Source organism: Ctenopharyngodon idella, chromosome 2, assembly GCF_019924925.1.
Source record: "Ctenopharyngodon idella isolate HZGC_01 chromosome 2, HZGC01, whole genome shotgun sequence".
NCBI classification, from domain to species: Eukaryota; Metazoa; Chordata; class Actinopteri; order Cypriniformes; family Xenocyprididae; genus Ctenopharyngodon; species Ctenopharyngodon idella.
The window spans coordinates 32,549,999-32,573,489 of NC_067221.1; the positions used below are offsets into that span (position 1 = coordinate 32,549,999).

The 23,491-nt window shown below is 36.2% G+C and overlaps 1 protein-coding gene across 1 annotated transcript; it reads right to left on the reverse strand.

Annotated features, from left to right (window-relative positions):
• Positions 1–1,214: 1,214 nt before the first annotated feature.
• Positions 1,215–23,491, reverse strand: prkacbb (protein kinase, cAMP-dependent, catalytic, beta b). Its single transcript, XM_051883052.1, has 10 exons — positions 23,114–23,491; positions 13,291–13,352; positions 11,351–11,479; positions 10,939–11,037; positions 9,080–9,162; positions 8,318–8,444; positions 5,336–5,431; positions 5,132–5,254; positions 4,878–5,042; positions 1,215–3,051 (listed from the first exon to the last, which is right to left on the reverse strand). Exons 1-10 carry the CDS (start codon positions 23,157–23,159, stop codon positions 2,926–2,928), a joined length of 1,056 nt encoding a protein of 351 aa, XP_051739012.1. The 5' UTR covers positions 23,160–23,491; the 3' UTR covers positions 1,215–2,925.

A 23,491-nucleotide genomic window follows, 5' to 3' on the forward strand; every position in this document is an offset into this window, starting at 1 on the left:
ATACCATTAAATTTTTTAATCAACAGAAAATATACATTAGAAAAATGCAAACACCCAACTTACTGAATCATGAAGCAACTACAAAAAAAAAACAAAAAAGGTTCAAGGGGGGGAACATTTAATATTATGTAATGAAATAATTGTGCTTATGTTAATTTCCTATTCTATTCACAAACTATTCTTTTTCTTAATTCTTTTATTTTTACAGTTATAAATATCAAATTGATTTACATTACAAGCTCTCAGACTTTCATCAAGTGTTTTTGGCCATATAAATATCAGCAACTGCACCAAATTGTATATTTTTTGCTCAGTTTGGGCCTCTGAATAATTTTGTCCCCTGCTCGAGTATGAGCTTCATATTCATATTTCATACATCAGGCTTTTACAGCTCATAGTATCAAATATAAAACAAAGCACATTAGATTTTTCTTACTATTATTTCATATGTTAGGCTTTACAGGACTAACAAATATAAAAAGCATCAGTATAAAACAAGATTCAAGTAGAATTACGTTTGACCAGTAAATGGCACGGTCAGCAAATTGTTCCATAAAGGATAGTTAACTTCCTGTCACATGAACTCTAGGTTTAATATAACAAACATTGCTTACTCATGGTTGTCTGCTCCAGAAATGTATTCTGGAGTTAGTTCAGTCAACACAGAGTAAGAAACCCAGAGTTTGTGCATCCAGAAAGACATTAGTCCACATCGCCACCTACTGGACTGTTGTGAAATCACTTTTCTCTGTGCCATACAGTATCTTGACATTTCTGATTAATGTAAACAAGGATTATGCTGTTTAATCTAAAAATATAGAATGATTAAACTCAAAAACCATCAAGCAAGCATGTTTGACCTTCTGTTCACCATATTTCATGTGCTTTATATATGTGAATAAAAACAATCAGACTTGTATTAAACCGAATGATTCAAAAGGAGTAGTTTCGGGGGAATAGACTTTCAATAGAGGGACAGAAATCTCTAGCTGTATTTGCACAAGCACTAACAGGCTTTAGGCTAGTAGTGGCTAAATTAATTGCAATTTAAGTGTCAATGCTGCTACCTTTTGTGACAGTACCATGCTATTTACAAACAATAGCCTGTCTGAAAGAATGTTTAAAGTCTTGCAGGTCGAAAAGGTGATTTTTAAAGGCATTTAGTCCAATAAAAAGTATAAAGATCATTTGTACACATTCAAAAGAACAACCAATCTTAAAAATAAAATTTATTAGCATCTCTCTAATATGTGTATAAATAAAAACATTTATAAGAAATAATGCATATACGCAGTATGAGCTGAACAATAACTGGATTATATGTGATACAAAGGAGAAGAGGCTTACTAGCCTCTGTTTTTTTTCTCTTTTCCTTCGTAACATATTCAGTTTCTTAGTATATGTCTGTGAGAATGTACCTCAAAATTCAAACTTTTCAAACAATATGCATACCTAGAATTTTCAACACTACATTCGGTCATACGGAAAAAAAAAAAAAAAAATACGACAGAAGTTCAACAGCAACAATGGAAGAGAGAACATGGAGTTTTGGCAGTTTTACAATTTTCAGTTAAGAGAGAACTTTGCAAAACAGCTTCAACATTAACAAAAAGTGACAAAAAAAAGTGAACAAGTAACTGATGTGTAACTGATAAGTGCCTCACTGTGATAATCTAATTCAGGGATGGGCAGCTTCGGTCCTTGAGGACCACTGTCCAACAGAGTTCAGCTCCGAACCTAATCAAACACACCTGAACAAGCTAATCAATGTCTTCAGGATTACTAGAAAGCTACAGGCTGGTGAGTTTTTAATCAGAGTTTGAGCTAAACTTTGCAGGACAGCAGCACTCCAGGACCGAAGCTACCTATCCCTGATCTAATTCATCCTACAGCGATTGGACCAATGCATTTGCTGTTTTTCTTAGTTTTAAATATCAGATAATAAACAGCAGTTAAAATGATTAAAGTGAACCAACCTTTAAGGTTTTATCTTACATTTTAGAATAAAACCTTTGCATAATGAATAAAAATGCACAGAAGTGGTAAAATAAGATATATTTTATATTGCTAACAACATCTGTCAGTATATGCATGAGACTGGACCTTCACTGTAACATTGTGATAAAGATCACTGTAACATTTGTAATGCAATCATTCTGTGGGCTCTGTAATATCGAGTTTTCTAAGGCAAATCTGAAGAGTTAAGACCTCCTCCTCTGCCATTCACAACACGATGGTTTTGGTCATGCTTTCAACACACAAGGTGGTTCAAATAAAAGAAAAACCACTCTGAATTCAACAGATATGCACAAGTAACAAAAAAATAAAAAGTTGTCAGTTGTTTTGGTCTAAAGTAAAAAGAAAATAAAAGCGACGTGTAACACCAAAAATGCCAATAGGTTCAGGCAACGCCTACCTTTCCAATCACAACACTGTGTGACGCTGCCATGAAAAAAAGTAACAATGCTGAATTGGCCTTTTTTGTGTTTTTTTTTCCTCCCACACTTCCGTTTTTTAAATGTCATTCTAAAATCTTCACATCTTAAAAAAAAAAAAACGGTAGAACGGGGAACACAATGTCAAACAACTGAGGTTGTTTAACAAAGCAAAAAAAAAAAAAGTAAAAAATAACGGAGTAGGAAAAGAGTGAATTACAGGAGTAAGAGATGTGCCAGTGTATGATGGTTAAGAGCATGAGAACCCTGGTGACCTGGTGACCTCTCTAAAGCCGGATGGAATGAAGGAAGTACACAAGAAGTTGAAGGGTGATGTGCTCTCTGCTCATCCCATGTCTTTAGAGTGCAAAGATACCCTTATTTGACGTGTCGTGTGATGCGCACACACAAACACACACACATATATACACATATATAGAGAAGTAAATATATGTATATATGCATATGCCTAGCTTAGATGTGTCCATAACTAAAACTCTGAGAATTCCTTTGCGCATTTTTCTGTAAGAGATACACGAATGTCTTCCTCTTCATAGTCGTCGAAGTTGCTTGTGTCTCCAGGACCTCTGCACTTTGGTATGAATGGTGCCTCCACCTGGTGGGTGATTGGAGAAATTGTTGTAATCAGAAGTCTATCATAATGCCTGTGCACTTCTATATTAACTGTTCACTAATCTCCCTAGGTAAATACACAAATGAACAATTATATCAACAATATAATATTGCAAAAATTTTAGTTCTCTTACTATACACTACCAGTCAAAAATTAGGAATAATTAAGTTTCTTTAATGTTTTTGAAAGACGCAATTTTTGCCAGAATAGGTATCGGTCAGACAGGACCGATCCAAATCCGATACTGTGAGTACTCATGGTTGTTACTGTTAAGCTACAGTAAGCCACAGAAGGCAAAAACACATTATAAGCACCATAAAAGTTTTCTTGCACTATATTCTAAGTCTTCTGAAGCCATTCAATACAGTAAATCAGTAATATTTTGAAATATTATTACAATTTAAAACGACAAATTTATACCTTTGATGTCAAAACTGAATTTTCAGCATTATTACTCCAGTCTTTAGTGTCACATGATCCTTCAGAAATCATTCTCATTTATTCTTATAAAGCACATATTAATGTCTTTCTGAATGACCATATTCTACATCCTTTAATCCTACCCAATACCTAAACTTAATTACTTTACAAACTATTTTGGGTTAGTTCACCCAAAAATGAAAATTCTGTCTTTAATTACTCACCCTCATGTCGTTTCACACCCGTAAGGCCTTCGTTCATCTTCGGAACACAATTTGTAAGTTATTTTTGATAAAATCCGATGGCTTGTGAGGCCTGCATTGAGAGCAAGTTAACTTAGACTTTCAAACACCCAGAAAGGTACTAAAAACATATTTAAAAGAGTTCATGTGACTACAATGGTTCAACCTTAATGTTATGAATGTTATGTGTGCCAAAAAACAAAATAACAACTTTATTCAACAATATCTAGAACTCGTCACTGAACTAAACACTGCTTCATGAAGCTTCGAAGCTTTACGAATCTTCTGTTTCGAATCAGTGGTTTGGAGCGTACATCAAATGATCTCAAACTGCCAGTAAACGAGTCTTCATTGTGTCATAAGTGTTTTGAAATTTCAATGGTTCACGTGACTTTGGCAGTGCTCCAAACCACTGATTCGAAACAAAAGATTCGTAAAGCTTTGACGCTTCATGAAGCAGTGTTTAGTTCAGTGATGAGTGCTAGATATTGTTGAATAAAGTTGTTACTTTGTTTTTTTTTGGTGCACAAAAAGTATTCTCATCGCTTCATAACATTAAGGTTCAACCATTGTAGTCACACGAACTGTTTTAAATATATTTTTAGTACCTTTTAACTTGCTCTCAATGAAGGCCTTCCTCAAAAATATCTAAATTTGTGTTCCGAAGATGAACGAAGATCTTACGGGTGTAGAACGACATGAGGGTGAGTAATAAATGACAGAATTTTCATTTTTGGGTGAACTAACCCTTTAATAAGCAGTAAATTAGGAGTTTGAGGCAAAAGTCATAGTTTATATATAGATTCGAATAAATGCTGTTCTTTTTCATTTTAATTTTAACTCAAAAGAATCTTGAAAAAAATGTATCAGTTTCCACAAAAACATGAATCTGAACAACTGGTTTCAACATCAAACCATTAATAAGAACCATTAATAATAACTGATCACCAATAATTTATCATGTGACACTGAAGACTGGAGTAATGATGCAGCAAATTCAGCTTTGCATCACAGGAATAAATTACATTTTTAAAATATATTCACATAGAAAACAGATATTTTATATTGCAATAAACCTCACTACACTCAATATGGTGGTGTGTAAACTAAGGCTCAAACTACGTAACTGAAGACTGAGGATCTTACCTTCCTCTCATAGATGGCTATCCAATCCGTTGTGGCAAACCATTTGTGGTTTTTGATATCATTGACACCATTCCTTAGGTTTCCATAGCGCTTAGTCAGGTCCACCTGCAGCAGATTCCTTAACAGATCTTTTAAATCGGAACTGAAGTGTGAGGGGAATCGTACCTACAAAACATGTTCATTTTGATTCAGTGCATATTCAAACAAATCTTAACTGTATACATACAGTAAAGCACAATGCAACCTGCCAATACCTTTCCAGACACGATTTTCTCATAGATCTGAATGGGCTGGTCTGCAAAAAACGGGGGATATCCAGCTGCCATTTCATATATGAGAACACCAAGTGCCCACCAGTCCACAGCCTTGTTGTATCCCTAAATTTGAACAACAAATAAGTGATTTGCCCTGTGGGAAATTTGGATTCAACTGAATGTTAAAAAGAAAAAGAAAAAGACCTTGCTGAGGATGATCTCTGGTGCCAGGTACTCTGGCGTTCCACATAATGTCCAGGTTCTGCCTTTTACTCTTTTTGCAAATCCAAAATCTGTTACCTGTGGAGGAAACCACAGTTTAGTACATTTAAGTGTAACTGTATAATCTTTTATAACAAAATAACAGGCAAATATTAAAATACAGCAAACTCAGAATGGCATTTTTTAAAATTATATAGCATTCTTTCAACTGACACTGTTTTATGAGTTTCCATAAGGATTAAATACAACTGCCTTCAGTGTGTTTTTCGCCACTATTCAGGGTCAGCACTTCACCCTGATGCCGAGGCAAAGGAACTAGTATGGCCGTCACCATTACTTGAGCACTTCAAATTCCAATTACACATTCAGGCCATCTGCAGGGTTTTTCAAATCAAATTTTAGGAATTTAAAGCATTGATGGACACTGGCGGTGAAGGAAGCCATTAGGCTGAAGGATATGGTCAGATCATAGGACTCCTGAATCAATGGACAGGTACTGGCAATCCAGAATGGCTGACTGCAACCATTACAGATGTGAAAGCAAAAACTCAGGTGTGGGAGAAGTTTGGAGAGTCTATGAAGATGAAAGGTTTGTCTGCATCAGACAGCTCAGGGAGGAAATATTGCCGGGGTGGGGAACTTGCCAGGCAATATACTCAGGTGGCCTGATTACTATGATTTGAGCATTACTGAAAAGCCTCAAGTTGCCTAAACATTATTGCTGAGCATAGGCATCTTTCATGGCCAATTTAATTCAAATGACGCCTACATCAGGATAAAACACCATGCTCATTTGAATGCCTGACTTGCTTGACTGATTTTCAGTCACAAATTCAGGGTGTTCTGAAGACCAGGGTCAATGACCCCTTTAATAGTGGACCTAATAAGGAGGACTTTAAAGAGGTTATGACCCATTGTGATAAATAATGCTGCCTGCACTGGACAACAGACAGATGCACAATTATATTTTCAATGTGAAAACCTTTCAGATGACCCCAGTGTTAGTAACAAGTGGATGGCTTATTATTAATGATGTCCCAGAATGTGTCACAGGATTACATAAGGAATTATTGATGACGGGCCAGTGAATTATTAGAAAACTCAGTGTGCATTGTTGGCTGTTCACGTGAGCAGCACGACGCATGTGTGTGATGCTGAAGCAGGAGCCGGCCAATACTGAGCCGGCGTTCTGACGTAGAACACGGAGGTGCTGAACGTAAACAGTGTAGGAGAATGACACAGAAGAGATGTTGTTGAATAAAGTCATTTTTGTTTTGTTTTTGTGCACAAACAGTATTCTTGTCACTTCATAATATTAAGGTTGAAGCACTGTAGTCACGTCGACTTTTTTAAAGATGTCTTTAGTACCTTTCTGGACCTTGAAAGTGGTGGTTAAATTGCTGTCTATGGAGGAGTCATACTTCTCAGATTATCAAAAATATCTTAATTTGTGTTCTGAAGATGAACAAAGGTCTTATGTGTGTGGAACGATATGAGAGTGAGTAATTAATGACAATTCTCATTTTTGTGTGAACTAACCCTTTAAGACATAAACGACTACGTTTACGAAGATACTCGCAAAGACGTCATTTTGACACACAAGTGTGTGTATTTGACCGTTAAAGCCCAGTGAGACAAGTACTCACACACTGTATGAGCAGCAGCTTTGTGTGCGCGCGTTCCAGGTGTGTGTGCTGACTGCGCTCAGAACCCGTCTCTCAGACAGCGCGTGCACATATCGAATGAGCACTGTTTTGCTGCTGCGTGTCAAATCACTTGTTCTTGAACCACAAGGCATTGTTTCTTCAAATTGTTTCTTAAATTCACACTGGTGATGACATGACGTCATCAATTTGCAATCGATTGGTGAGATGGCCTATTTAATGACTCCTGATCGAGTCATAGAATGTGATTATCAGCAGACACCGCATCCCTAAAAAAAAAGTCATGTCATGACTCATGATCCCTTTAAGTAACCATTCACTTTAAAAATGTTTGCACTCGAGACTTTTACAGTAACACCACACAAACAGTTCAACATTTTATTAAAGACACTGAGTGATCATCAACAGGGTAGGCTGGACAAAGTAAGTGGACTTCTGTTTTATGACTGCTCCAAAAGCAGAGTCATTTAAGGAGGTGAGACTGGAAGTGTGGGTTGCACCTGTTCCCGGTCCTTTAAATAAAGCCACACAAAGCCTGGTTACTGACAAATCTGTTCTTTTCAAGAAAGACTGTTAAGTGTGAACCATGGATGCTTCTGTCTACCGAAATTTTTCCCAGTTGAGACAGAAGATGAATGTTTTGGCAAAAATACAAAATGCCTAATTTAGAAGAAATAGGGCACTCAACACCAACACCAAAACTGTGAAACATGGTGGAGGAGCATCATGATTTAGTGCTGCTTTGATGCCTCAAGGTCTAGTTACATTGCAATCACTGAATCATGAATTCAAAAGAGTATCAAAACACTTTGCAGGAGAATGACAAGATAACAGTTTGTGACTGTAGAGAGGTTGGGTGCAACAAGACAACAACCCAAACCATTAAAGAATGTCTGAAAAAGAAGAAAATGCATGTTTCCCTGAGGCCTTACATTTCAGATGATGTGGAATGAATTAAAGAAGGCTGACATATTGATAAACAGAAATATTGATAAACTCAAACAGATTTGTGGGAGGAATGGTCCAAAATTGGTCAGAAGTCTTATAAGCAGCTACTGGAAACCATTGATGGAAGTTTTGTTGCTGAAGGAGGATCTACAAGTTACTATTCAAGGGTTCACTTACTTTTTCCACCCTGCACTGTGAATGACTCAAAGTATTCAATATAAATGTGAAAAGTACAACAGTCTGTGCGTTAGATTAGTTAGAATGTGTTTGTCTATAATTGTGAGTTAAATTAGGATCAGATAACATTTTATTAGGAATCAATGCCAAAATACAAATATTTTTAAAGGGTTACCTGTATATATCCATGCTGGTCAATGAGTAGGTTTTCAGGTTTCAGGTCTCTGTAGATGAGGTCTAGTGAGTGGAGGTACTCAAAGGTCAGGACAATCTGTGCAGCATAAAACCGTGCGTGTGGTTCACTGTCGATCAGAGAAATCACATCCAAGAGTTAGAGACAAAACAGGAGATCTAAATGACAGCAAGACATAAGACATACAAATTATTGAAGCAAGGTTTTCCAATTTTTCCTCTCATTTCATTTTTTTTTTTTTCATCATGCCCCTTTAGGGGATCCGTAGAGAATCATTACATTTAACTGGTATTGGGAACGACTACTGATATATTTTTATTTATTTTTTTATTGTGAACACTGCTGAATATAGTAACACTTTTTGACATATGACAAACATAACATTAACAAGCACAAATAAACATTTTATTTGACATGCATGCACACACTTGAATTTATTGGTGAGTGCTGTCAGGATGAGTCATTTTGTAAAATGGATCAACTCTTGGGAATTTCTAACATTTAAAAAAATAAATAAACTTGCAAGCACATTAATCAGAATTAACACCTGAAACAATTTAATAACTTGACAAACTAGTAATTATCTTGCAACATTAGCCAAATAACACTTTTGATAACAATAATATGCAAAAAATTTGATCAGACACGGGCATTGTTTGCATAAACCTGAGCTGGAGTTTAACTTCAATTGATCTGGCAGAAAAGAATAAACCGCTTTGTTAGCTTAAACATGTCTTCACTCACCTAAACCTTCCGATTCTTCTAAGATGTGAGAACATCTCCCCTCCTGGTACATACTCCATCACCATATACAAATTGGAGTTGTCCTATGAGAATAAAGCTGAAATTAAAATTGAGAGACACACAAGTCTAGACTAAAGATGTGTAGAGTTAGTAAACGATACCCCTGTTTCTAGCTGGCATTAGAAATACTTTTTTTTTTTTCATGTTCAAATTACTGTCATAATAAAATAATTTTAAAAAATTAATAATTATATGTTGGCTAACTTGTTATTCTGTTTGAAATTCAGCAGTGGGACAAAAAGTCAATTCTCTGATGCTTAAATACACTTTGCATTTCAAAATGCCTTTATGATGAACATTGAAAGTAAACAGTTGCGTTACAAGGGATTGTAAACTGATTGGACAAAATATCTGATGTCTAAACAGATCTGTGCATTAGTGAATGCAGCCCATCAGACCTGCTGCTGTTTATGCTATCAATAATAGTAATAAGTATTTTTTTAATAATCTGTCATTAATTACAATGTTTATACTACCTTTTTGGACCTCGAACGTGTTGCTTTCTATGGGGGATAAAAAAAATAAATAAAAAAAACTCTCGGATTTAATCAAAAATATCTTAATTTGTGTTCCGAAGATGACTGAAGGTCTTACGGATGTGGAACGACATGAGGTTGAGTAATTAATGACAGAAATTTCATTTTTGGGTGAACTAACCCTTTAATCATAGTTAATAAAAAATACAGTTGTTCATGGTTTGTTCATGTTAGTTCACTGTGCATTAATGTTAACAAATACACCTTTTGATTTTAATAATGAATGAATAAATGTTGAAATTAATTTAAAGAATAATAAGTCTTGTTCATTCTTAGTTCATGTTAACTAAAGTAGTTAACTAATGTTAACTAATGAAACCTTGTTAAGTGTTACCCACTTTCTTTCTTGGCCAAATAGGATACAATAAATTCAGATAAACTAGGGCTGGGCGATATGGCTGAAAACTGTATCACGATATCAGTGTTTCATATCGGTCGATATCGATAATTATTGATAATTTTTTCTGACCCATGTAAAATAAGGACCAGGAGAAAAATATATTACATTTAAACATTTTTATTTTAAACTTAACCTTCCTCTGATCATAATCCCCTCAGTTATTAAGACAGAAATGTCAACAACCATGGAAAACTCAAATAATTAAAATGTTGTGCGGTGTTGCAGCTACAGATGTTGTTGGTTGAATACGGCTGTGCTCCAAAGGGTGAGCGCGGCTAAGGTGGTACATCAAGTTCGTGGTATTACCAGTCTTGCATAATTTGCAGACGACATTGGTCTGACTACGGTCAGACTTATAATATCCAAAAAACTGCCATACTGGCGAGCTGACTTTTCCTCTTTTATTTACAATTTCCTCGCTCGCTGCGGCACTCATTTTCTGCTTATCAGTTGCTGGTTACTGAAGAGGAATCCAGCAGACCAGCACGAGACAACGATATGGCGCAACCAAACATGATACTGTTACATGATTGGCTGTTAGCATGTCACTCCCTACGTTGCTAGGTTACCAGAGAGCGAGTGCCTTTGTTAATGCAACCAAACTTGCTTCGCAACCTCTGTTTTCTTCCGACGAAGAATAAAAAAAATATCGAACGTTTTATCGAACACATTTTTTATTGATATCGATCACGTGTCTATCGCGATACATATCGTTATCGTTTTATCGCCCAGCCCTAAGATAAACTGGCCAAATATTGTCTGCTGAACAGCTCGGGCTGATACATCTGTTGATCACTACACAAAGCTATAAAAATGGATATCGGAAGGTGCTGAACTGGATATCGGAAGGTGCTGTAAATTACCTTAAATGCATATTCCAATCTGACAAGGAACGGGAAGGATACTGCTTGTAATATTCTCTTCTCATTTAGTGTATGCTCCACTTGTTTCAACTTCACCACCTAGAAAAAAGATATATAAATAAACAAGAATTCTTAAGCAAATCATTACACAGCATAATTCGTACTGTATTTATTTAGATCATGGTCTGTCTGAAGCCTTGATTCTGATTAGCTGAATTTTAATCAAATGAATCATGTCACATGCACACCTAGCTGTTTATTATCCCTTACATATTGATCCAAATAATTAGACTGTGGAAGCATTAATGATACTTTTTCTTCAAAACTGTTAAATAAATTACATTTTTATGGTGTGCAAATACTGACAGAGAAATCAAACACACATTTTGGTTACCAGCGTACTACAACCAACCTTTTGTTTGTCCAAAATTTTCATGGCATAGAACTGATCTGTAGCCTTGTGTTTAACCAACATAACTCTCCCAAAGGATCCTGTGCCCAATGTCTTTAGTCTGTCAAAATCATCTAAGCCAGTTGTGCTCTATAGGGACAAAAACAAATAATTAAAAGAATCTGTCCTTCAATAGTGCCATATTAGATACAAATTAACGTCTGATACATACAATATTGTATTGTAAGTTCTAAATACAATATTGAAGAAAAAATATTCATATAAAGTAGACAACCCAAAAAAATTTAGTCTTGCTGTCCAGTAGAAATTTACATAAACACATTAATACATACTTGATTTTTACGTATTTTAAGCAATTGTATGTATATATATATATATATATATATATATATATATATATATATATATATATATATATATACACACACACACACACACACACATATATATACACTGCCATTCGAAAGTTTGGAATTGGTAAGATTTTTAATGTTTTTAAAAGAAGTTTCTTATGTTCACCAAGGCTGCATTTATTTGATTAAAAATAAACAGTAATATTGTGAAATATTATTATAATTAAAAAGAAGAACTGTTTTCTAACTGTTTAATCCTATGTTGGCAAAGCTGAATTTTCAGCATCATCACTTCAGTCTTCAGTGTCACATGATCCTTCAGAAACCATTCTAATATGATGATTTGCTGCTCAAGAAACATTTATTATTACTATCAATGTTGAAAACTGTTGTGTACATTTTTTTCATGATTCTTTGATGAATAGAAAGTTCAAAAGAAGAGCATTTATTTGATGCGGCGAGTATAAACCAAGCTTAAAGGAACACTCCACTTTTTTTGAAAATAGGCTCATTTTCCAACTCCCCTATAGTTAAACAGTTGAGTTTTACCGTTTTCGAATCCATTCAGCCGATCTCCGGGTCTGGCGGTACCACTTTTACCATAGCTTAGCATAGTTCATTGAATCTGATTAGACCGTTAGCATCTCGCTCAAAAATGACCAAAGATTTTCGATATTTTTCCTATTTAAAAATGGACTCTTCTGTAGTTACATCGTGTACTAAGACCGACGGAAAATGAAAAGTTGTGATTTTCTAGGCCGATATGGCTAGGAACTATATTCTCATTTCAGCGTAATAATCAAGGACCTTTGCTGCCGTACCATGTGTGCAATGATATTACGAGCGCCTGTGACCCCCTGCTTGCACAGGGAGTGTGCCCCATTTTGCGAGGCGGTGTGTTCGGCCTTTTTTGTAACTTTGCGCACGGCTCCAATTCCGAAGATGCACGACTTCGTTTAGATTCTGGCCAAACAGGCACCCAGCTTGCGCTTGTCCAAATTAATTTCTTACATTTACAAAATGAGCATACAATAGCAGAAATAAGTTTTTATTTAATGAAAATAAAGGTCCATGTTTAATAAAAACATTAATGAAATCAAATAAAAATGTTTAATGAAATAGGAAAATATTTAAGAGACTGTTTAATTTAGTTTTATACATATGTTCTCATATCCATATATTTTGTTGTAATGTCACAAGTAATAATCTCAAGGTTTACTGTATTTCACACGATTCTTTGGTTCTTTTGTAGCATTGGTTTGGTGAAGTGTAATAAAAAACAAACATCTTCACGTGTGTACCTTACTTCTCACTCCTGCTCCCTGATGGTTTAGAGAAAAATTACTTTGAGTCGCCCCCTGTCATTTCAAAGAGTACTACAATGGCGGGCATGTCAAGCATAAATGCCTCATCCGTTTGGGGAGGAGTGCACACAGTCAGCGGAGGTTTATGGTGCAGAGCCAGGTGAAAGTATAAACAAGGCTTTAGCGGCTGGCTGTGTGAATGGGGCTTATGCTTTGCTTCATCACTCATAATGAGGAAGATTTACAAATAAAAATAATAATAATAATAATAAAAAAAACTCACCTGTGGTGGTGATTCCCATTTTCTCAAGAAATCTTCTTTGGCTTTGGCTAGAAACTCTTTGACTGCAAGGAGGGAAAAAAAAAAAAAAAAAAAAATCAGTACAAACTGTTTCTGGAACTTTAATCGGCATTTGAAGATACTTCATATTCAAATCAACAACACATTAGAAGTAAACAAGGGAATATTTTTTCTAGCTAGTTACAACAAAATCAGGCAATCTCACAAGGCATGGCAACCATGGACATCAATGGTGAAAAGGTGTTCTTGTGAAGCATGCATATATTTTGTTATTGACTAACACAGGAACAGGACATCAACAGTGTAAGTTAAGACAATCCCACATAAAACAAAAACAACACAGCAGACTTCAGTTGACCGCAGTGACGAAAAAATGATCAGAAAGCTAATCATTACATTTACTGTGGCTTTTCTTAGCCTGGCCAAGAGAATTTACGCAAATGTTTTCCATCACTGCGGTAACCTAATGTAATCGTGATCATACCAAAAGTCTCTACAGATCACCAAGGATTTTCAGGAACATTCACCCACATGGATGGGATGATGAAGAATCAGACAGAGAAAAGGAGAGAAAGACAAAGAGAGATACAAAAGAAAGATTTCTGTCAAACAATCACATCAGTTAGACGGTGCAAGACATGGATTAGACGTGACAAAAGTACAGGTCTAAAGAAACTAGACAAATCAAACGTTGATACAAAAGTCGAGTTAAATGTTTATCACTTCTGCTGAATAAGATGACTACTAGAGACAATATGAGGATGCTAATCACAGTTCACAAGAATTTAGCAAAACATTCAAGAGCAATGTGTACAAAACGGTTTTAGGCACTGCACCATACGCGTGCTTATTTTCTAACAGTTTCTGTTTGAAGACTTTTTACAACCGCAGATGCCTGCAGGAAGACTCTTCTCACTGTCACATCCTTTTATGGTATGTTCTTGCTTCGCAAGTATGTGATGGCCTGGAACGAACCATTTTGTAAAGTATGACTGCTTATGGGTACAGACGGTTATAGACAAAGACTAGAACAGTTCAGGATTTACAGAATTTATGGAAATGTTAAGGTTTTGTAGAAAAACTGATTTTTAGCTGATATTTGACAAAATTTGTCTGCGACAGAATTAGAAATGTGCCGAGACAGAGGTAAACAGAGGTAACTGGAAATTTAATTGCAAACTACTGAACTGTAATGAATTAAAAAATTTAATTGAGTACATGATTTATAAATATTGACAATGAACACAGAGCAAGGAGAGTCAGGGCACAGACTGTATGTATGTTCCAGAAGAAATATCTAAAAATCATAAATTTACTTGAGCATTAACAATTTTTCATAGACTGTATCTTGAATATACAAGTATTTTGTCTTACTGCACTGGCAGATTTTTACTTTTCAACTTGCTTACACTTAGCGTAAAAAATCTGCCAGTGCAGCAAGACAAAAACATTCATATTAGATATACCTTCTCTGAAAAAATATCTTAAATGTTTTATTGGTTTATACAACATTCAATAAACAAGAACGAATACACTTTATTTTAAGGTGTCCTTGTTGCAGTGTAATTATACATTTAAATACTGAATAATATTAATTAACTACATGTACTTTCTATAGGGTTAGGATTGGGGTTTGGTTTGGGGTTAGTTGCATGTAATTATGGAAAATGTATTGTTATTGCTATGTACAATGTAACGGCTAACAAGGACACTGCAAAATAAAGTGTTACCAACCTAAAGTTACATTTTAGGCACAATATTGGCACTTAAGCCCAAAGTATAGTTCACTTTTTACGCGTATGCGAGGGTCAACGTACATTGCACGTGACGCGAATTTCGTCATCAGAAGAGTACGCACATACTGTACGCACACCGCCGGAATTTTGTAACCGCGCGTACTTGTACGCACAGGTCGCAAATGCGCATTTAATTTTTTTTTTTTTGTTTAACCACAAGGTGGCAACTGTGCCCTGGGGGGAGTCGATTTACAAGGTAGTCAAAGAAAAACTGCATTTTTCATAACAGAACAGACTGGAACGCATGCAAGCTACAGCGACAATGGAGGCCTACATAGACGAGAGATTGTGTGAAGAGGTTATAAAGTACCCTAATTTGTACAACTCTAGCATGAAAGAATACAAAGATGTTTACATGGGTTGTAACTCGTGGCGAGAGATTGCTCAAAACTGTGCATGCGTCAGATGCCTGTGTATGCATACGAGTCAAATGAAGTATACTTTATAAGGCTGTGCGTTCGACTGAGGGCGTACACTAGCCCAGGGCTTCTGCTCTACCAATGAAAATAGTTGGTATAGTGGTATTTTGTTATAGTGGTATTTGGTATTTTGTTCCTAAATTAATCAGTGTTTTGGACAAATCAGGGCTGCGCTTCCCAAAAGTATCGTAAGCCTAAATTGATTGTAGAACAATTACCACTAATGGTCTCTGCGATCAACTTAGGCTTACGATGCTTTAGGGAAACGCAGCCCAGTTGAGTAAATGATTCAATGACTCCCTCATAAAGACCCCCCTCAAACTAGCATAGCGATGTAACCTGCAGAAAGAGTCACTGAAAATCCCCACTAATACTACTACATAGACTGACAGCTTGTCTGGAGAGCACAAACATGGACAGGCAGATTGATAAAAAAAAAAAAAAAAAAACAGCGAAAAGTCTCAGTACTCCATAACACTGTTCGACCAATCAGATTTAAGGAGTGAAACTAACTGTTGTATAAAATGTGTTATAACCTTTAAAGCCGGTTCCTGCCTCCGTCCCTGAAAAACTGACTGTTACAGTTAGGAGTTAGAATTGGGGTAAGGGTTTGGTTTGTGGTTAGGGGTAAAGTTAACAGTGTAACTACAAATTAGGGCTGCACGATTAATCGTATTTTAATCGCGATAACGATATCTGCTTCTCTCGATTGATTACAATTTTTTTCTTTGGGATATGCTTGTGGTTGCCAGATGCAAAGGGCTTAAATCCGCCAAATAGAGCTTTTCCCTTAAAAAGATATACTGTCTTCCCGGTGTTTTACTTAATCTTTGCAATCTGGCAACTCTGTGCACACGCTCCCTCTAAATGCGGAAGAAGCGCTGATGATCTGAAAACAAACATGTGCGCTGGAGTTTAGCGATCTCCACAGCGCAATTCTGCTTCAATGAAAGAGTCATACAGCCAGTCTTTGTTTCTTCACAAGCCACTCGTACTATTTGTGTGACTAAATCTGCCATGTTCAAACCTTCAGTGATGAATTCCAACAAATGCAACACGGTTCTCCACCTTACTGTTTGCAGAATGCAACCTATGTGACAATTCAATCAGGAAAATGAACATAGTTTGGAATTATTGGAAATAATATTAGGAGTTTCGCAGTTTTATCTTTTGAAGTTCCTAAAGGTTTTACCAGTTTTCATAATGTTTATCAGTTGAAAATTATATCGCCACTGGGACATTTTTTTTTTTTTTTATATATCAAAAAACATCGTTTTCTGATTACAAAGATTACAAAGCGTTCACCAAAACCATGTGTTTTGTATTGATTTACCATCTAACGAAGTTATCATAGCTGGTTAAATGAAGTCGGTGTGTCACCTACAGGCCTTTTGGGTGAAGTGTAGGTTGGTAAAGAACATGCAAAATGGCCATAACTACATTACCCTTTTTGATAGAATAATCGTGATTAACAACCGTGATTATGATTTTGAGCAAAATAATTGTGATTATCAGTTTAACCATTATCGTGCAGCCCTACTACAAATGTTAATTAAACGCAAGGACTTTAAATTTAAATACAATGGAGAACAGGTATGTACATCATATGTGGCCAATACATTTTCAAATAGTTAAGTACATAGTAGTTAAAGCCACCTAAGAAAGTGTAAAAAATGCTGGTTTTAGCACTTCAAATCTGAAGTCCACATTGCATTTGGAGATGTAGGTCCATCACACTGAGCAGTGCATTCGGGGTAAGGATGTGTGCCACTTAAACTAACAGTGTTGATTGCAGTTGATTCTATCAAGCCTTTCAAATCTACTAATTACTCTTATCCTCTGAAGATGACAAGATGTTCACGTCAGTGACCACAGCTAAGTGTACTTAGGCTTGGAAGGCTCTCATAGTACTAAGATTACAGGTGACTGGTATGTTGTTGTGGTGGCGACGTGAAACAAAGAAACCACTACTCATTTGTCTTTAGAGACTGTTTATGTTCACTGTTTAGGCCAAAAACAAACATCTACAAACTTGCTTAATTTAGGAAGGTCACAGCAGTCCTAAAATTTGATGTATTGCAGGGGTGAAGCCACATAAAGGCCAGGAAGGCACTGGTCCACCTAATAAAAGCTGCCAAAATATACTAATGGTCTGGAAATAAAACAAAACGGTAACACTTTACAATAAGGTTCATTAGTTAAACATTAGTAGTTCATTGTTTGTTCATGTTAGTTCACAGTACATTAACTAATGTTAACAAGATTTTAATAATGATAAAATTTAATAATGTTAAAATTAACATTAACAAAGATTAATAAATGCTGTATAAGTGCAGTTCATTATTAGTTCATGTTAATTAATGTTGTTAACTAATGAAACTTATTGTAAAGTGTTACCAACAAAACTAAAATAATCAGACTATCTGTCAAGTGTATATAATTTTCATATTGTGCCATTTTTTTTCCTCACTTTTTAGTTATTATTTCTTTCACAATAACAGTAACAACAGTCTTCTGACCTGTGGGCACAGTTTCCACTAAATAAAATGACAATTAAACCAATACCAGCGAAAGACTATGACGGTGACACACTGAACACTTACATAAGTAGCTTTGAGAGTAACTCAGCAGCTTTCAAAATAACATAACTTTTTCAGCTACAAGCTACTTTTTACAACAATCGGTTTTTAATATCAGATTTTTAATCACACACAAGAACATTAGATCTTCTGCATGAACCAATGAGTTTTGTTCTCACACATCAAGTATGGTCAGTTGAGCATCTGTTTACCATATTTGATGTGCTCTACGTATGTGCACTGATCAATGTTTATATGTGAATAAAAGCCCAAATTATATGGGTTCATCATGAAAGTGATCATGTCTCTTCAGAAGCCTTGGATTAAACAGTTAGATTCATATGGATTACGTCTCTTTGTACTTTTTAACGTGTGAAAGCTTTAATTGCATGGGACAGTAATCTCAGGTTTCATTACTAAGTTTCGAGTTTCGAAGATAAACAAAAGTCTTATCGGTTTGGAACGACAAAGGTAGTGATTGATGACAGAATGTTCATTTTTAGGTGAACTATCCCTTTAAAGGAAAAGGTGACTGAAAAATAAAAGTGCTATCATTAATCACCTTCATTTCACTCCAAACAGTGAGGACCGATTCACACAAAACATGTTTTTGTGCCCCACTTTGCTGCTTTCTAAAGAGGTCATGAAATGCCTTTTTATTATTCTAATGTTTCTAGAGGGTCACATATAATACCAGTAAAGGGGGAAGTACACCAGTTTAAAAGGAAAAACTGTAAGAGTGCTTCGATTGACCGGGCACTCATCGTTATCGGCCGATAATAGCTTTATAGGTGGTCTCTATAAGGGCCAATCAGAAGAGCCAATCAGATGACGTAAAACTCGTGAGACATTTTTTCTATGCACAGCTAAAATTGCTTCACTACATTCACCGGTCTGGCAGTTCTACCAGGTGTCTGAAAAGGACAATGCATTTGCAACTTCTTTGCAGAGGGCAGAGACATTGCAACGACAGCAACCCTACATAAATGACAGCAAGAAACTAGGGCTGTGATATTTGAGTGCATTTCTTTCCTTCACAGTGGTGCGCTTTCGCTCCTCCCTAAAAGCCCAAACTTAATGTCCAAATCAGCTAGATCAGTGATTGTTGTAAAATACAGGCTACTTTTGCTAAACTGCAGGATGTGCTCTAAAACAAAAAAGAGGTATTAAACTACAACAAGCCACGAAAGAGATACTGTTCTCCAAGTGGCTTTCTGTGCGCTCACTCTGAGACGGAGTGGAACACGGACAAGCAAAGTAAACTTTGAGCTTCGGGTTTATGCCTAAACGGTTAAATACACAGAAATATGTCAAAATGCCCAGCTTGCTTGGTGAGTATTCACTTTAACACAGTCGGTTATGTCTTAAGTGAAAATAAACAGTTGGGAAACAAGTCGCATGTTTATCAGTATACTGGATCTGTGCATTCGGTCTTAAAGTGACAGCTGTCATCTGGGTCGTTAATGTTAAACAAGAAATGACAAAGAGAAAATCACTCATTGCTCTTTAGTAGATTTAATAGGATTAATTTATATGAAATTTATACAGTGAAGACTATGCAGTGTTGTTTACTTTGTTGATAAAGACTGTTCTGTTTTTTATTTTTATTATTTATCTCACAGAAGTGCTATATTTGTTAAGCTCAAAGCTGTTCCTAACCACCTCTAAGAAAGGGAATGGAATATGTTGCACATGCTGCTTGCCAATAAATAAAGAACAGCTGTCAAGAACAGTTGGTCTATTATTTATTTTGTTGAATATCGAATATAAGTAGCAGCCAGTACCACTTGCAGTGATCGGTAATCTGCCCCAAAAATCCTGATCAGAGCACCCTTAAAAACTGGTATAAAATATTCAACCGGTTTAATTTTTATATACTGATCATACCAGTTTGTACCAACATGATTAATGATTTAAAGAAGCAATCTGTAATTTTTCCTCTCTTTCATTTTCACATGAAATAAGATACTCTGTTGAGATTTTTTAGCACTTTTCACTTGCTAGCTAAGCCAGGCAGGGAGACCAGCTAGATCAGATGAATAACAGCTTGGTCAAGAGACCATCTTAAAACAGTTATGACAAGTAATCCAGCTTAGGCTGGTTTAAGCATTTCCCCCCGGTTTCACAGACAAGGCTTAAGCTAGTTCTAGACTAAAATGCATGTTTTAGTTGTTTTAACTGAAAGCAACTTGCACTGACATATCTTAAAATACATCAGTGTCATTGTTTTGTCTCAAGATGCACACCAGTAATGTTTTTTCTAGGGTATGTTTATAAAAGCTACTTAAATGTCCTAATTGAACTAAGCCCTAATCCTGGCTTAGTCTAAGCCCTGTCTATGAAACCGGGCCCTAATTTATTTTTTTCAGCAGGGACAGACCTTTGAATTCTAAGATATATTTAATGACTTACAATTATGAAAACTGTAAAGTTTTCCAAGTATATCATGTAATGTTATGTAAAAACATTAGGATTAGGGAGGGTTTTTTTTTTTTTTTTTTTGCGCTTCATGCAACCTGCCTTAAAGGCACAGCATGTAGAGGTTTAGAGGTTGCTTATTCAAAACAATAACAAAGGTGTAGCTTGATGATGCCATAAATGAGCTTGGAATCATGGGAGTTGTTGTCTTCACCTCCACAGACGATGGAAAACAATCTGACAGAACTCGGATCAGAAATCCTGATACAAACTTGTTACTCGCAGTTTGCTTGTTTGTTTGTTTTTAACGCCATGCTAGCTTCTGTAGCTATTTTCATGGCGAGAACAATTATGGTAAAACTATATCAGGTGTTTTCAATTTATTTTTGCTAAAAACTCAAACTTTGTTAAAAACTTCTTCAAAAGTGTTAACTGAATAAAAAAGGTTTCTCACAGGGTTAAAACCAGCACAATCTAATAAAACATGCTTCAATGACAAAGAGTTTTGACAGAAAGAACATTTTGGTGGATCTTCTCCTTGTATTAAAAATGTGTGTCATCCTGGAATGGCCTATTCTGCAACGGGTATAAACAATCTTGTACAATCAGTTTGAGATTTGATAGAAACTTCTTCCAACATCGGGTCTGATTTCATGAAGTTTGTTCATAGAATATAAATTCCATTCTGTTTGCCATTTGTTATTAATATAGAAATGAATTATTGGTTTTAGATCCATAGGAGGTACTGTGCACATTTTGACTTCTGCTGATAATGCCTCTATGTTACTCACAGTAAATAAAGAAGAAGAGTAAGACTAACCGTGTTGATCTATATAACAATGATTAGTTTTCTGTTGATAAAGATATCCAAACAGTTGCTCACCTGCTTAATAAAATATATTAAAGCATCTTTGGTGTTTCCATGGTTTCTACTATCAAGGGTAACGCGGATATAACACCACTGACAGGTAACACAATGACAGGGGCCATTACGCTGGTTTCTCTGGATTTAAAACATTGTTGGAAACACTAGTGGTTTTATTATGGTATTTTAATCCAAAAATCTTAGATAGTGTCTTTGTTGTTAACATCCAGCTTGATGTTACTATGTGTTAGAGCTGCACAATTAATCATTAAAAGCTGTATGATTAACCATTAAAAGCTGTTCTTTCGAGTTGCTCTCGCAGTATTTTGAGGTCATATGCTATTCGGTCTAAGCAGCGCCACATTAAGTCGAACACACACATTGACAAGGTATAGGTTTTAATTAAACCAATGAAGACTTGCAACCTCTTGATTGGACCAGTCTGAACCAACAGGCCCGACGTCAAGGGGGGCTTAGCCCTACGATGATCCCTATAATGATCTTTTAATCTGTAATAATAATACCAGCTGACAGGGCTCCCTGTACATTTACAACATTAGCTGAGAGATTTTTTCCCTGAGAAAAATTAACATGTAATTATACCTGATATTTATCCAAATGAATTGATACTGAATCAAGATCGGAATTGTATCGCAAACTTATAAATTAAAATCGTGAAATTTGTGTCAAGCACTAATAAAAACAGTAGGCTACAGTTATTGTACCATGTAAACATTGTAACATGTTGTCACTAAACTTAATGAAACTGTTTGGTTACTAAATGTTTTGACAAATTGTTATTTCCCCTTCCATAATTCTCATTTCAAGCTAAACTCAAAAGTTAGCAACCCTGCAGTAAAAGATGAAAACAAACGTTTAGCCATTGCCACTTATCTTCACATGTATTAACAAACACCGCAAGAAACCACTCGTTTTAGTTAGTTTATTATATGCTCACTAGTTTATTATATGCTCACCAGCTACAACAGGCGTTTAATTAACTTAATGGCTTCATGTTGTTTACTAGAGGCAGTAGACTGCTGTTAATAGGCCCAACCTGACAGTCAGTGTACAATTTATTTATCCTGCAGCCCTGATTTTACAGTTCACCACAACTAGATCAACTGTTCATTTTTATGTGCATTATCTAATGGCAACTAGAGATCCAGAAAACATGTGTGAACGATAAGAAATCGTGTTTGAGCGAGTGTTTTTCCTGATACAGGCGTAACAGCAGGTCTGGGCCTCTCTCTAACCTAGCAAATAGCTTATTAGCCTCTAACCTTTCGGCTCCATTGCATACTTGAAGTAGAAGTTATTAAAACAAAAGCGTTCGCACGGCCCTCTTTCCGTTTTAAAGTTTCAGTTTATATAAGCATTTCCATTCATGTAGAAAAATAAACGCCACTGATAGCCTTAGGCCTCCGTTCAAGCTAGTTTGACTCACTTTGTGGTTTCTAGATGACAAACAACCATAGCAGCGCGATCTAAATACAAAAACCTTTTTGCTGGCTATGGTAAACACAGAATGATTTCCTTGCAATAACAGTTTGGAAACGCACACACCTCTCCAGACCTGCTTAACATTTGCATTGCACTCACTAAGCAGCTAACTAACATTAGCCCTGGCTACAAAGTTAAATAAATACTGACATTCTAAGAACAGCAAGGACTTTTGAAAGTAATGCACCACTTAATATCAGGTGAATCAAACGCTCCTCCTCTTACCGCTCTCCAGTTCATTGCCTTTCTTGGCAGTTGCTGCGTTTCCCATAGTGCGGGAGACACGGGCGATTCTCAGCTGTGAGCGCGGACGAGACGACAGCGAGTCCTTGGAGGAAGCTTCCCTGAACTCGACACCTCGGGCCGTATCTTATGGACCAACACTTTACACGGACGACGATCTACAGACAGAGAAATCGGTTGCAGGACAGATCCCTCGGCAGCGGTTCTCCTTCCTTGCCGCAGATGGCAGCCTCTCGTCTCCGCCACGGTGATCGCGGAGTCTCTTGACTTTCTCACAGCGTTCTTCACCCACTAAGCCAAATCTTCCTCTGCTGTTGGAGAGACATGGCGATTGCGACCAGAAAGAGGCTTGATACTGCC